Here is a 14,060-nt window from a genome sequence, read left to right as displayed (position 1 = left end):
TTTGGTTCTTCATTAGCTTTAATGTGCTCTGGAGAGAATCCTATATCCATGCCGGTGTGAAATGGCAGGTCTCCAAACAGTTGACAAGTTTCATAAATGTTTTCCCTAATGTAAAATGGGAGGCCATGGTATTCATATCGTCAGATTTTGTTTAACACTAAAATATTTTGCATCAGATTGCATAAATACAGGAAATAAGTTCAGGAGTCGGCCATTCAGCTTGTCAAGCCTGCCACACCGTTCAGTAAGATCATGGTTGATCTGTCCCTTCAGAAATTGAGCAGAAATATAATTGTCTGTGTTGTTTGTTTTGCTGAAAGCTTTATTCCATTTCTGGATTATGGTTCTTCCAGGGTCAAAAGCTGGAGTTTAGCTCCAGCAGCCTCCTGGTTAGAAGATGCTGCTGTTCAGCCCTTTGCTTGAAATGACCTGTCACTAAACCTCAGTCACTACTTCAGCGCTGACCATCACTGTTTACTTCAGGTCTGCCTTTTTATTGTCTGGTTAGGAAATTAGAGGCCCTCAAAATTGTGCAGGTAGGAGGTGTGTTTAAGCTTTTGTTTGGAGTGGGTTAAGATTGTATCATGCCAAACAATTGTAGGGGCAACATCAGAACAAGTGCTAAAGACAGAGAGAGAGAGAAAGACACTTGGGAGCAAAAGACAGCTGCTATAAGTCCAAAATAGAATCATAGAGTGAAACGGTGTGGAAGGAAGGCTTTTCGTTAGGAATATCCAATTGATTCCAATCCTCTGATTTTTGTCTAGAGCCCTGTAACTTATTTTCCTTTGAAGTGTTTAGCAAATTCACTTGTGAAAAATGGAAATAAATCTGCTTCAACTGTGCTTTCAATCAGCGTGTTCCTCTCAACGAACTGAGCAACTCACCACCAGCTGGATATTGCCTTCCCCTCCACCATATTCTTTTGCTGATTGCGTTAAGTTGCTATTCTTTGACCCTTCTGCCACAGAATATCTTTTCCCTTATTTGCTCTATCAAAGCCCCACATCTCCTCTTAAACCTCTCTGTTGTCAGGAGAACCATCCCAGCTTCTCCACTGAACTGAAGCCCCTTGTTTTCTGGTGCCACGCTAGTAAACAGAAGCAGAAAACACTGGAAGTACTAATCTGCCCCGGCTACACATGTAGGTAGAGTGAGAAACTAAGTTAGCATATTCAGAGAGAAACTTGTGAAGTAAGGATCTAGAACAAAGTTCATTGTGAAGGATAACTAATGAGTTGAATAAGAATGGCTGTCTGTTCGTACAATTTGAAGTGGTTTCAAGCAGGCCAGTGGTCAAGCATTGTATGTTTTCCGTAAGTAAAGCTCCATTCTTGAAAACCTTTCTCAGGGTCATACGAATGGCACTCCGCAGGAGACGGCCGCACAGAGCCCAGGGGGTGCCACGGACTTGCCAGGAGAACCCACAGCACCGACCGCTCCGGTAGCAGGAGAAACCATGGAGACATCCAGTTCAGAGCCTTCACCAGCCACGACGGCCCCACCTCCAGAACCTGCGGCGGAACGTGTCTCCCAGGAGAGTACAAGCACATCAACATCCACTGAACCCAATGTGGGCTCCTCCTCAGCTACCACACAGACCGAAGAAGCTCCGCCTGGGCCCAAGTAAGTGTTGGCTGCAAACGTGTTGGCGGGCCTGCTGGTCGGCTTCATTTGGGACTTCTCCCTCTTTTTTTTATGCATAAAAGTCAAATGGAGAGGAAAGGTTGGGAGATGGAGGTGTCTGTCATCGTATGGTAGGTTAGTTGGTAGCTGCAAACAATTTACGCTGTGCCACATGTGTGGTCATTGCGATTTTCCCCAGTTCCTCCTTTCCATTATCACTGCTTCTGTTACCTGTAACCTGAAGGCCAATGCAAAATAACTGCTAAATTCATCTGCCATTTATTTTCCATCACTAATTCTCCAGATTGGCTTTCTATAAAATATGGACTCACTCTGATAGCTCTTTTCTCTCTTAACTATTTGTAGAAACACTTAGTATAGTTTTGGGTGGACAGCTAAACAGTGCTCCAACAAGTGGTTTCTTGCCTTTATCATTCCTACCCAAACCGTTTCCACATCCCTCTCTATTGTGCTAACACCATCATTAATTAACAGAGCCACCCCTCCTCCATTTCCTACTTTTCTGTCATTGGAAAATGAAATGTACCCTTCAAGATTCAAGTCCCAGTCCCATGTCAGCCTGTATCCATGTCTCTGTAATAGGTAGCCGAATGTACTTTCTAATTTCTATTTGTCCTGTTTTAACTGGCATGTGCATTCAGACAGAGATTTTCATTTTATCCTTCTGCTCTTTCTGGTAAATTTGTGTCTTATTTGTTAGCTAGATTTATACACTGTATCCCTTACTGTCACGGTCTGTTTATCATTACCTACATTAGTACCTTTCTCCTTGGCATTAACTGTACTCTTTTATTCACTGTTTTCCCAAATTTGATCCTTTGCCCTTATTGTTAAGTGTAAAATCCTCTCTACTTTCGTGGTTGCATGGTTGACCCAGTAAATTCAGGTGGGGAACATTTCGTAAGTGATGATCCCATTTTTCCTAGCATTGGTGCCACTGCCCCATGAACCAGAACCCACTTTTCCCAAACAATTCTTTGAACCATGCATTGGTCTTTCTAATCTGATCTGCCCTATGCCAAATTAGACATGACTCTGTTAACATTATGACTGCTGAAATTTCTGCTTAATTTGGTGTTAGCATAGATTAATGTATCACATCCAGTGACTCTTTATCTCATTCTGTTGAAGTCACTGGACTGAATGTTACTTCTGTCTTCCCACAGATGCTGCCAGACCTGCTGAGGTTCTGTAGCAATTTCTGTTTTTGTACTTCTTTTCCCTTCCTTTTCTAACTTGCTTAAACACCTAATTCCGCACTGTTTTGCAGATATTTTGATATCAAATTGTTCAAACATGTTATGACCTATCCCTGGAGAGGGTGAACTTGAACTCAGGCTTTCTAACCCAGTACTCTACCACTGTGCCACAAGACCCCTTGTATTATAAGTTGTATTAAATTAGCTAGTTTTATTTGTTCCTAATATGAATGCACTTAGTGCGGAACTGGTTGGAGCTGCTTTAATTAAGTCCACTTGCTCTTCCACTAAGGCAGAGGACGATAGCAATTTACATGTTAGATTTCAGTTAAATGCCAGTTGCAAACTACAAACAAAATCAGAATTGTATTCAAATTTGGACTTTCTTACTGCCAACTGCAAACATGAATATCAAAAACATCAAAATTAAAAGAAACATAAGGTATCTGATTCATACATGCGTAGCTGCACCCTGGGTGGAGTACCGGAGCCTAAAGCCAACGTACGCTGTTTACCATACAGTTGCTATGATGCTTGTATTATGGGGTCTTTCATTATGATTGAGCTAAGGTAGACTGCTCTTTTTTAATCTATGTTTACTATACGAGTGTGAAATGTTCTGGTGGCTCGAAACTCTCACCAACAATCAGTGATCAGAGGGCTTTTTAAAACAAAAAGCAGAGGAGGTGACCTCTGCCTGTTGTTTCCAACAGGGCAGGAAAGCTGTACCCATCCTCATGGCAAGGAGAATGTGTAGCAAATCTACTTCCGGTGCTTTTCATTTCCTAAGCCATGTTGTGGTTGAATGTGATTTTTAAAAAGTGAAATCAGTGAATTATCTCAGAGCTCTTCACTGAATGAAGTCCTGGGGTCATCGGGACTTACAAGTATACCACATTGGAAGCGTGACTAACCAATCAGCATAAGTGTTCACACACTCAGGATTATTTAGCGAATGGTTTCCAACCATGGATCCACATCTAATATCGGACGTTGCATTGTGAATTTTGAAACCATGGGCCGGTTGTTACTTTGCGGGCGAAGAACAACTGAAGGGATATGTTGTTACATGTTAGATATGTGAAGGGATAGGCACGGCTCTATTCTTTGCAAACAGAAAGATCATGCACGTGAAGTGCCCGTTTCAACTCAACAAAGTGATGACAGCCATTCTGCACTTAATTTCTCAGGGCAGTGCCTTGGGCAAACGGTCAACCTGCTTGGTTTTACAATCTAAACAAAGTTTGCCAGTTAACTGTCTACCATCTTCTAACTACTGCATTCTCCAAGACAGTACCTCCACCAATTAGTATCACTTGCCGACAGTCAGTGCTTTCTCTTTTTCATTGTTCTTTCCCCCTTTTTACTTGTCCTAATGTGTACAGGATGAAATTCTTTTGAGAAAATTTGTTTAATAATACTCAAGTTGTATTCTACCAAAATGCTATAAGTGAATTTCCTTTGCAAAAAAGTCTTGGCAAAGTACAAAATTTAGAGGTGAGTAAAGAGGACTATTATATCCACTTGGCATTTGTTCATGACCATCGAATGTCCTAAAACACTTCACAGTCAGTTAATTACTTACCAGTGCAGTCACTGTTGAAGATACAGCAGCCAGTTTTCATTCAGCAAACTCTCTCAAACAGCCATGTGACCATGACCAGATTATGTGTGGTGTTGATTGAGGGATCAATGTTGGAAACTGCAATTTTTGCGGGGGTGGGGGTCGCGGGGGCAGTCGCTGCCCGGCCTTCCATTGAAATTGTACCAACGAATCTTATGCATCCATCTGAGCAGGTAATGGGACCCTGGTCTTGTGCCTGTTTTAACCATTCAGATGGCACTTCAAACAGTATAGTACTCCCTACTGCACTGGAATATCAGCCTTGTTTTCAGTGCTCACGCCCTACTTTGGGATTTGAACACGTTGTGAAAAGAGGTGAAAATGCTTCCCCCTGAATAAAGGCTCATTACAATCTAAATTGCAAACTGTTCAGTTAATTACTGAAGATGTCTCAAATCCTAGTGACCACAAATTAATAGATATGAAATTTGGGATAAGAATGGAACTTTTTCGTCTAAAAGGGAATAATAATCAATAGGTAGGATGGAAAGGACGTTGAAGTAGACCATTTCAATGGTCAAGGGCTTTTCTTTCAGAAAGGGGAAACCATGAAATGCAGTAAGAATTCAGGCCGTTAAAGTGGCCAGCCCGTCGTTCACAATTTATGCAGATTTTTTGACTTCTTGCTCTCTCTTTTTCAGCCACCCGTCCCCCACAGAGTACCTTGAGGTTCTGACTGAGCTCCAGAGGGTAGAGGCGAGACTGCAGCCATTTGTGCAGCGGTACCAGGAGATCCTGAGCACGGCCACAACTGCGGATTACAACAACAATGTACGCCACCGAGTTGTAACACCCCTCCTCCTCTTTCTGTTTCCCTTTCTGCTGCTGAAAGACCTTCAACTTCCAAACTTTACCCCAGGATAAATGCTGTTTAGGTCAGAGAGGAAGTTCTTCACTCAGGTGGTGGCGAATCTTTGGAATTCTCCATCCCACGAACGCTAAGTCAATTAATGTATTTAAGTATGATGTGGAGGTGCCGGCGTTGGGCTGGGATGGACAAGATCAAAAATCACATGACGCCAGGTTATAGTCCAAGAAGTTTATTTGAAAACACCAGCTTTCGGAGCTTTGCTCCTTCCTCAGGTGTAGAGTAGAAGAGGAGGTACACCGACACAGAATTTATAAGCAGAAAGGTAACAACCCTAAAAATGGTTCGCTGACCACCTCCTGTTAAATCTTTAATCAGTTAGAAAGGAGGGGCAGATTTCTACTGATTAAAATGCAAATCCCAGAATTTCTTTCAAGTCATTGCCTGCGTGTGTGTGACTGTGTGTGAGAGAGTATATGATGTGGTGGGGTCACCTGTAGCATGATATGAACCCAAGATCACAGTTGAGGCTGTCCTCTCTCACAAACACACTCATACACACACTTGCACACGCACACCCTCACACGCGCACACTCTCTCTGAAGCACACACACTCTCTCTCTCTCATGTCCACACACAAATCTATGGGGTGAATTATGTCATCCAAGATGTTTGTGTATTTGCAGATACATCCTATTTTGTTCAAAAAGATAAAACCAGCCTGTCTCCAGGTTAAAACACACAGATTCTAAACAAGGCCTCACATCTAAAATGCATTGTCTGATCTGAGATGTCACCTCTTGTACACATTAATAAAACCTTTAATTATCTCGGGGCAATGACCTGAAAGAACTTCTGGGATTTGTATTATAATCAGTAGAAACTTGCGTCTCCGTTCTAATCGATTAAAGATTCAACAGGAGGCAGTCAGCAAACCATTTTTAGGGTTGTTACCTTTCTGCTTATAAATTCTGTGTCGGTATACCTCCTCTTCCACACTACACCTGAGGAAGGAGCAGAGCTACAAAAGCTAGTGTTTTCAAATAAACCTGTTGCGACTATAACCTGACATCGTGTGATTTAAAACTTAGATCAGTAAACTTTTGGATCCTGAGGGAATCAAGGCATCTGAGGAGTGGGCATGGGTTGACAATCGGCCTGGTGTGCCATTCGCTGTGATTTGTGTTCGAATTCCATATACCTGCCTCCACTCCATTTCGCAGGCTATCAAAAATCTGATCTTGAATTAAAAGTTCTCAGTTGAGTTAGGAAAAACATTTCCTGACTTGTGAGCCAGACTCTTGATTTTGTATTTGCAGCTATTTTGGCCCATTGTGTCCATGCCAGCTCTGTGCAGAAGAAACCCACCTGATTTCCACTCTTCTGCCCTTTCCCTGTAAAGCTGTCAATTTTCCCTCTGTAGATTATTAGCCAATTTTTTTTGCATTGAATCCACCTCTACCGCACACTCAAGGCAGTGCATTGCATATCATAATCACTTGTTAAAAAAGATTTTCCTTGCATCACTGTTGTTTCTTTAACTAATTGCCTTACTTTGGTGACTTTTGTTTCCTGACCCTTCTGCTAATGGGAACAATTCCTTCCTCTCTACTCTGTCCAGACCACTCATGATGTTGAGCTCTGAAGATAATATAGTGCTGTCCTGCATTTCCCCCTCCTGCAAAAAATTTTCATTTTACAACACCCTATCCTAAAGAAAATCCTAAAGACGTCATTAAAATTGCCACTTAACAATTAAGTGGCTGGAAATAAATTATGCTCCCTCTACACCCTACCTTCCCATCTGCTGTGTTGCCCTAGTTGCTAAATTTGTATCTAGGTTGCAATAACACGAAGAACTGCGAATACTGGAAATCTTAAACAAAAACAGAAAAAGCTGGAGAAGCTCTGGTCTGGCAGCTTCTTTGGAAAGAGACAGAGTTAAAATTTCAAATTCAGTGATGCTTGATGTTCTGGTATCCAAAGATATACACGTTTGGTGGATTGGGCCATGCTAAATTGCCCGCAGTGTCCAGGGATTTGCGGGCTAGGTGGGTTAGCCGTGGGAAATGCAGGATTACAGGGATAGGGTAGGGGGTGTGGGTCTGGGTGGGATGCTCTTCAGAGGGTCGGTGTGGACTTAATGGGCCAAGTGACCTGCTTCCACACTGTAGGGATTCCAGGATTCTATGATGAAGTTCTCTCCACAGATGCTGCCAGACCTACTGAGTTCCTCCAGAACTTTGTTTTTGTTTGATTCTAGGTTGTCCAGCTCTGGTCACTGGTGAGTTGTACCAGTTAAATATATAAATACACCCTGTGGCCTACTGTACACAGGCACAGCCTGGTGTAGTATCACAGATCTTGGTGGTTCTACGTTGAATCCCCAGCCTGCTTTAACTGTCCTCTCTGTGGCTAGCAAATTAAAAATGCTGCATTTGGATTTAAATTGCATGAAGTTGTGTGAGCCTGACTTGCTATCTAAACTCATACCTGAAGTATACTCACTTGGACTGGGATGCTAAATGATGGTTGCACCTCCATGGATCTGTACCTCGCCCAGAATTGTCAGCACCTTTTGGGAGAACTAGAGATGAAAACTGGGGACTGGAAGAAATCAGATGAATGACTGTTGTGCAGTATTTGTTGTAAACTTCCTTTCTTGCCCTTCCTTCCAACAGACTGAAGGCAGAGAAGAAGACCAGAGGATCATCAACCTTGTCGGAGAAGCCCTTCGTTTCTTGGGCAACACCTTTGTGGCTCTGTCTGACCTCCGGTGTAACTTGGCAGCTAACACTCCCCGTCACCTGCATGTAGTGAGGCCTATGTCCCATTATGCCTCCCCTGTGGTGCTGCAGCAGGCTGTGCCCATTCAGGTGAGTTACCACACACTGGCTGTTCAGGTTTGCAAGAGTGCAGGTGAGTTGGTCAGCGATGGCTCTTGCAACTTTTTGGAAGCACCTTGGTTTGTGAGCACTCCATCCTGTGTGCTGCTAAGTAATTTTGACCAGCGTAGTTCTAGGAACAAGTTTTAACTTATCAAGACCAATCCTTGAAACTCGTCCATCTGACTGTTCCAGTGAAGGTTGTTTCTCAGCCACAGCATCAGATGGGCTCTAATCCAAGTCACAAATGACACTTCTGCTTTATCCCTGCATAGCCCACAGGAGCAGGCCATTCAGCCCCTCTCTTTTGCCATAATCTGACAGCATTGTCATCACTTCAACTCACAGCAGCATGTTAATCCCTTTTTAAAGACTGTCTGTCCTCTTTGAGACCAAGCAGTGTCCCTGTCTGCTTATAACCCATCAGCACAAAAATGTTGCTTATCAAAACGCTGCTTGAGGAAGTCAATTGTATATACGATAAAATAAGAACAGAAAATGCTGGAGAAATTAGGCCCGTCTGGCAGCATCTGAGAGAGGGGAAGCGTTAACATGCCCAATATAACTTGTTCAGAACTGAAAGAAAGGGGGAAATGTGTAATCGGTTTTATATTGTCCAGGGAAGCGATGCCTGACTGGTCTTATCGCTGGACTGTTAATCCAGAGACCCAGGTAATGTCATGGGGATCAGGTTGGATTCCCACTGTGCTGGATCATGGAATTTAAATTCAATGAAAATCTGGAATTAAGAATCTGATGATGACTGTGAAACCATTGTCGATTGTTGAGAAAATTCTGTCTGGTTCCCTAATGTCCTTTAGGGAAGCAAACTACCATCCTTACCTGGTCTGGCCTACATCTGCCTCTAGGCCCGCAGCAACGTGGTTGACTCTTAACTGCTCTTTGGGCAATTAGGGAATAAATACTGGTCTAGCCAGCAACGCTCACATCCCGTTAATGAATAATAAAAATATAAGTATGGGACGGGGTGGGTAAGGAACAACTGGAACAGAAGGGATGGTCAAGGGAAGGTTAGAGGATGAGGCAGATTAGATATCATAGATGTCGCAGAAACCAAAAGACAAAGAGATTGGTAATGATTATAGAGAAGAGTAGGTGTTGATGGCAGAGTCTATGTATTTAAAATGATAAAGTGGAGTCGATGGGTGTAGTATAATTTTGATTTTCAGAACGTTTTTGTTAAGGATCCCAAAGTAGGTTAGCTAGCAAAGGTAAAACATATTGAGGTAGGAGGTAGTGTACTGATATGGATGAAGGATTGGCTAAAGAATGGAAAATGGAGGGTAGGAATAAATGGATTGTACTAACATTGGCAGATCATGTTTGGTGGGGTACCACAAGAATCCAGGATTTGCAAGCCGGCTATGTATATGTTTTGGACTTGAGGACCCAATGTAATATTCCAAAATTTGCAGATGGTACAAGGCTAAGCAGGAATGTTTGATGTCAGGAAGATGTAAAACATTTTCAGGAAGATTATGGACTGGTTTAGTGATTGGGCAAGGATATGGCAGATAGAACATAATGAGCAGTTATCCACTTGTAGGAAAAAACAATGTTTAAAGTATTTCTTAAATGGTGAGAAGTTGGAAAGTATATTTGGACAAGGGGATTTGAGTGTCCTCATCAATAAGTCGTAACAAGGCATTAGTCTTTATTACAAGAGGATTTGAGTCCATGAGTGGTGAAATCTTGCTTCAGTTGTGTAGGAGCTTGGTTAGACTGCACCTGGAGTCCTGTGTGCTGTTTTATTCTCCTCGTCTCAGGAAGTATTGTCATGGCAGAAATGCAGTGAAGGTTCACCAGAATTCTTGGGTTGGTGGCACTGTCCTATGAAGCGAGATTGGGCCTCTATTCTCTCATTTCAAATAATGAAAGATTATTGTTGAAAATTCCAAAATATTTACAGCAGTAAACAGGGTAGATGCAGGTAAGATGTATTCCATGTTTGGGGAGTCTAGACCAATGCATAATTTATAAAGAAGGGGGACGCCACTGAAGACCAAGCTGAGGTGAAATATTCTTACCTCGAGGGTTGTGAACCTTTGAAAACTACCTCAAGAGCTGTAGAATCTCAGTGGTTGAGTATGTTTAAAGTGGATGCTGATACATTTTTGATTATCAAGCAGACAGGTGTAGTGTGGGTAAAACACATCAAAGTGTTCAATTGGCCATGATTGTGTTTAATGGCAGAGCAGGCTGGACGAGCTGAATACCCCACTGCTGCTCAAAGCAAAACCAAGAAAACCGGACACCAGACTGAATGGAGTTGTTTGGCAAAATGGTCACCCTATCTGCATTTTTCGTCTTAAAATAGAGGAGACTTAAGTATGAGCAAGGAATACGGTTTGACTTGACTGAAAGACATGTAAGTAAATTGCTGCTTCTCCTGGTAGCAGTGTTTGGGGCCTTGGATAGTGCTGTGGTAAATATTTCCTAGAATGGCATGGGAAAGTGCCGTTGGAGATGGATGAGTTGTTGCAGGAGATCAAAAAGCATGTGCAGGATGTGCTGCAGTGAACGGTCCCTGCATAATGCTGACAGAAGTGGAAGGGAGGATGTGTTTTGAGGTGACAGAAATGGCAAAGGACGATCCTTTTAGTGAGGAGGCTGATGGGATGAAATGTGAGGACAAAGGGAATCCTAACACACTTTTGGGAGAAAGAGAAAGGCAGAAATGAGAAAAATGGATTGGACTTGGTTCCGATGAACTGTCTTGTTTTCATTCACAAGTGTAATTGCGTGTCATAATGAGCTTTTGATCTTAAATATTCCTATGTTTTAAGAACCTCATGTTGCCTCAGTTTTTAAATGAGGAAAGGGAGGAGATGGATAAGGACCTGGCATGTTAAATATGAGCTGAAGTAGACCATTTGGCTCCTCTGCCTCACTGTTAAAATCATGGCTCTTCTTTAGCACTAACTGGTCTTGCCCGCTTTTTCTCCGTAACCCTCGATTGGCTTAATTTCCAAGAGTCTATCAATCTCCAGTTTGAAAATGTTCAACAACTGACCATTTGCCTCTCTAGAGAATTCCAACAATTCTAAACCCTCTGACTAAAGATATGCTTCCTCGTCTCGGACATAAGAGGCCAACATTTTATCTGAAGGTAAGAGTTAATGGTTAAATTAGCATGTCCAAGCACTGGGGGCGGTGCAGGACAGGGAGATTGCTTTTGTCAGTCCTGGATCTCTTTCAAAGGGAGTGTGTTGTTCCGAAACCTTGCTGAGCTACCATACATGTATATCCCACCTCCCAGATACTAAAATTGCAATTTCTTGCCATTTCAGCAGATCAATGTTGGAACGACAGTCACTATGACAACTAACGGTAGCCGGACACAGCACATGGCTGAGGGGCAGGCAACGGTCCCGCCCACTGCCAACGCCACTCCTGCTGTCCAGCCGCAGGGCACAGACTCGCGGGAAGCGCCAGAGACCCAGGGGTCGCAGGCACAGACTCAGACCCCACATCCCCGGGTTATCCGCATTACACACCAAACCATGGAGCCTGTTGTCATGATGCAGATGAATCTTCAAGGAGGTATGGTCGAGATGTTGCAAGGGCTGTAATAGCAAGGAGGTCTCCATTCTGGATTTCTAGTTGCTTTTGTCTAGGACTTGAATTTAAAGATCTGTGTTCAAGGAAAAGAGGATATGCTGGAGCAAGATGTTGTCTAACTCTTGACCCCATTGTTTTCATGGTAGTCCCTTAAGTTAAAGGGGTAGCCTGTCTTGTGACACATTTGCCCTGCAGTGTTTCTGACTCACTTAACATTATTTCACATCACATCTGAGGCTTGGGCAGTGCACTGTCTTCTTTTTAGTCCCATTATTCCACAGGTTACAACATAAATTTAACTGGCCACGATGACAACTGGTTAAAACAACTGTATACTTTCTCTATATTAGACTTAGAATTTAAAAAATCCATCCAAACATCCATTTCTTTAATAAAGTCAAAATTATTGATTTAATTTAAAACAAAATTTATTTAATGAGACTTTAAAATTGATTAATATCCTTAAGGTTGTAATATGAAAGTAAAAATGTTTACTCTTCTAATCTTACGCTTGCACATGCACACCAGGTCAAGGAGAAAAAGAAATCTCTTTGCAGCAATTCATATTGTCGGAGAGAAAACACTTTTGGCCATCAGGAGTTTTTGCTGTCAGGAACTGCTAAGATTCAAAATTTTCAGATGGCTTTTGGTATGATGTTCTGGCATGTGTCACCAAGCATAGGCAGCGCTCTCTGGGATCTTGGCAGATGTAGCTTGCTCAAGAATCACACCAATAAGAACTCTGTCATTCACTTGCTGTTCAAGAGGTCATTTGGGTTTCGTGCTGAATTCACCACTAAGGTGCTTCAGAACCTGGAGCGATGGACAGCGTGTTCTGTAACAGGCTTTTCTCAACTGAACTCAAAACTGTCTCCAAGCCTGCAAAACACAGTTCAAACAAAACAAGCACAAAACCCAGTCACGAAATTAATCACATTTTCCCTTTCATTGGATCTCTTAAAAAGAAACCGAAATCTAGATCTATACAATCTTTCGGATTGTAGTTCACAAAAGTGATTAAACATGAAACCATTGTAGCACATAGATGTATCACAGTGTGTCTGAAAGGTGTTTTTTTTTTTTCTGTTCCGCTGGTTAGATTCTGCTGCGCCAGGGAATGCTTCTGCAACTGCTTCGTCTGCAACAGGAAATTCTGGCCCAGGTAAGTGCCTGGTTAGTGCAACAACACCACTGTAAAACATTCATTCTATGCCCTCACTAAGTGTCAGATAATACTAGAGGCACGGACTGGAGACTGAAAATGGACATGATATGCCTGCAGGCAACTGAGAAGAAAGTTGTAGTAATGTTCTCTGTATTCTTTCTGAGTTAAAGGTGAAACAAAAGCCTTTTCTCTAAATAGTGCCTTTTGTGAACTCCGAGTGCCACAATGCTCTTGACAGTCAAGTACTACTTTACAAATTCTTTCGTCTTCAAGTCAAGGCTGACCATGTTCACTGTGCGTTACGTTAGGTGGAGTTTCAGTGGGTATGTATCTACTAAGACACTTTGTGTTCAGGGGATCTGTTCCGGGGATATCACAAGACAATTGCATTTTGGATGCATTGCCTGCTCAGGCTTTACCCTGTTTCATTTTCCTTGTGTGCAGCTGAAATGTGCTTCTTTCAGAGGAGGCTGTGCTGTCGTCTCTGAAGTAGTGGCTGTGCGAACTTTAATGCCCAACTGAGAGAGCAGATGCTTGTTTTCAAAACGAAAAATCCTCTACGTCTGCTTTTGCTGCTGTCAATATCCTGTGATGCCTAATGTCAGAAGCATTGTATTTTACAGAACCTTCCTTTTTTGCTGTTTTGTCCAATCTGTCACCTTTTCCTTTCGTGTACAATTGAAACAGTGTGTTCTCAATGATGTTTGGGCTGGGCCCTATATTCTGATCTTGCTCCTTTCTCAGGGGTAATAACCACTGTTGGCTGATATCCAGTTGGTACTAGCTGCAGCTGCACTGGAAGTGTAACTCAGTCCTGCTGTCAGGCACTAATTCTGCCCAGTCAACATCTTCTATTGCTATCTGCACCGATAATCCAGTTTGTCATGCAGTGATGTTTATTCATTCTTCCCTGTCAGCACCTTTGTGAATGTTAGTCTTCATTCCTTCCCACATTGAATCTGGTAACTGAAAAGAAGGAAAAAAAACCCAAAACTATCTGCTTAATCAAAATTCTTTTTATTGTTTTCTTATAATAATCACTACTGTTCTAGTGTGGCTACAAAACGGGTGCCTACCTGATGGTGTGGAAATTTTCCCAGGCAAGTCCTGTCCACAAACAGCAGAACGAATCCAACCTGGATTAATTTTA

General features: G+C 42.4%; 1 protein-coding gene across 4 annotated transcripts in view; it reads left to right on the top strand.

The window, feature by feature from the left end:
- bag6l (BCL2 associated athanogene 6, like) overlaps nt 1-14,060 on the top strand; it is a 77,182-nt gene that overhangs the window by 36,999 nt on the left and 26,123 nt on the right. For 3 of the 4 annotated variants that reach the window (XM_048616644.1, XM_048616642.1, XM_020534692.2), the window contains 5 exons: nt 1,352-1,626; nt 5,112-5,241; nt 7,960-8,154; nt 11,475-11,727; nt 12,845-12,907. In XM_048616644.1, the coding sequence (XP_048472601.1) occupies nt 1,352-1,626; nt 5,112-5,241; nt 7,960-8,154; nt 11,475-11,727; nt 12,845-12,907 (916 nt within the window). The remainder of the gene's footprint in view (nt 1-1,351; nt 1,627-5,111; nt 5,242-7,959; nt 8,155-11,474; nt 11,728-12,844; nt 12,908-14,060) is intronic. The other variant, XM_048616643.1, reaches the window with a different exon arrangement.

The sequence above is a fragment of the Rhincodon typus genome, chromosome 35 (genome assembly GCF_021869965.1).
Source record: "Rhincodon typus isolate 14 chromosome 35, sRhiTyp1.1, whole genome shotgun sequence".
NCBI lineage: Eukaryota > Metazoa > Chordata > Chondrichthyes > Orectolobiformes > Rhincodontidae > Rhincodon > Rhincodon typus.
The sequence above is the reverse complement of the archived record's forward strand: the minus strand, read 5'-3'. Positions and strand labels throughout refer to the sequence as shown.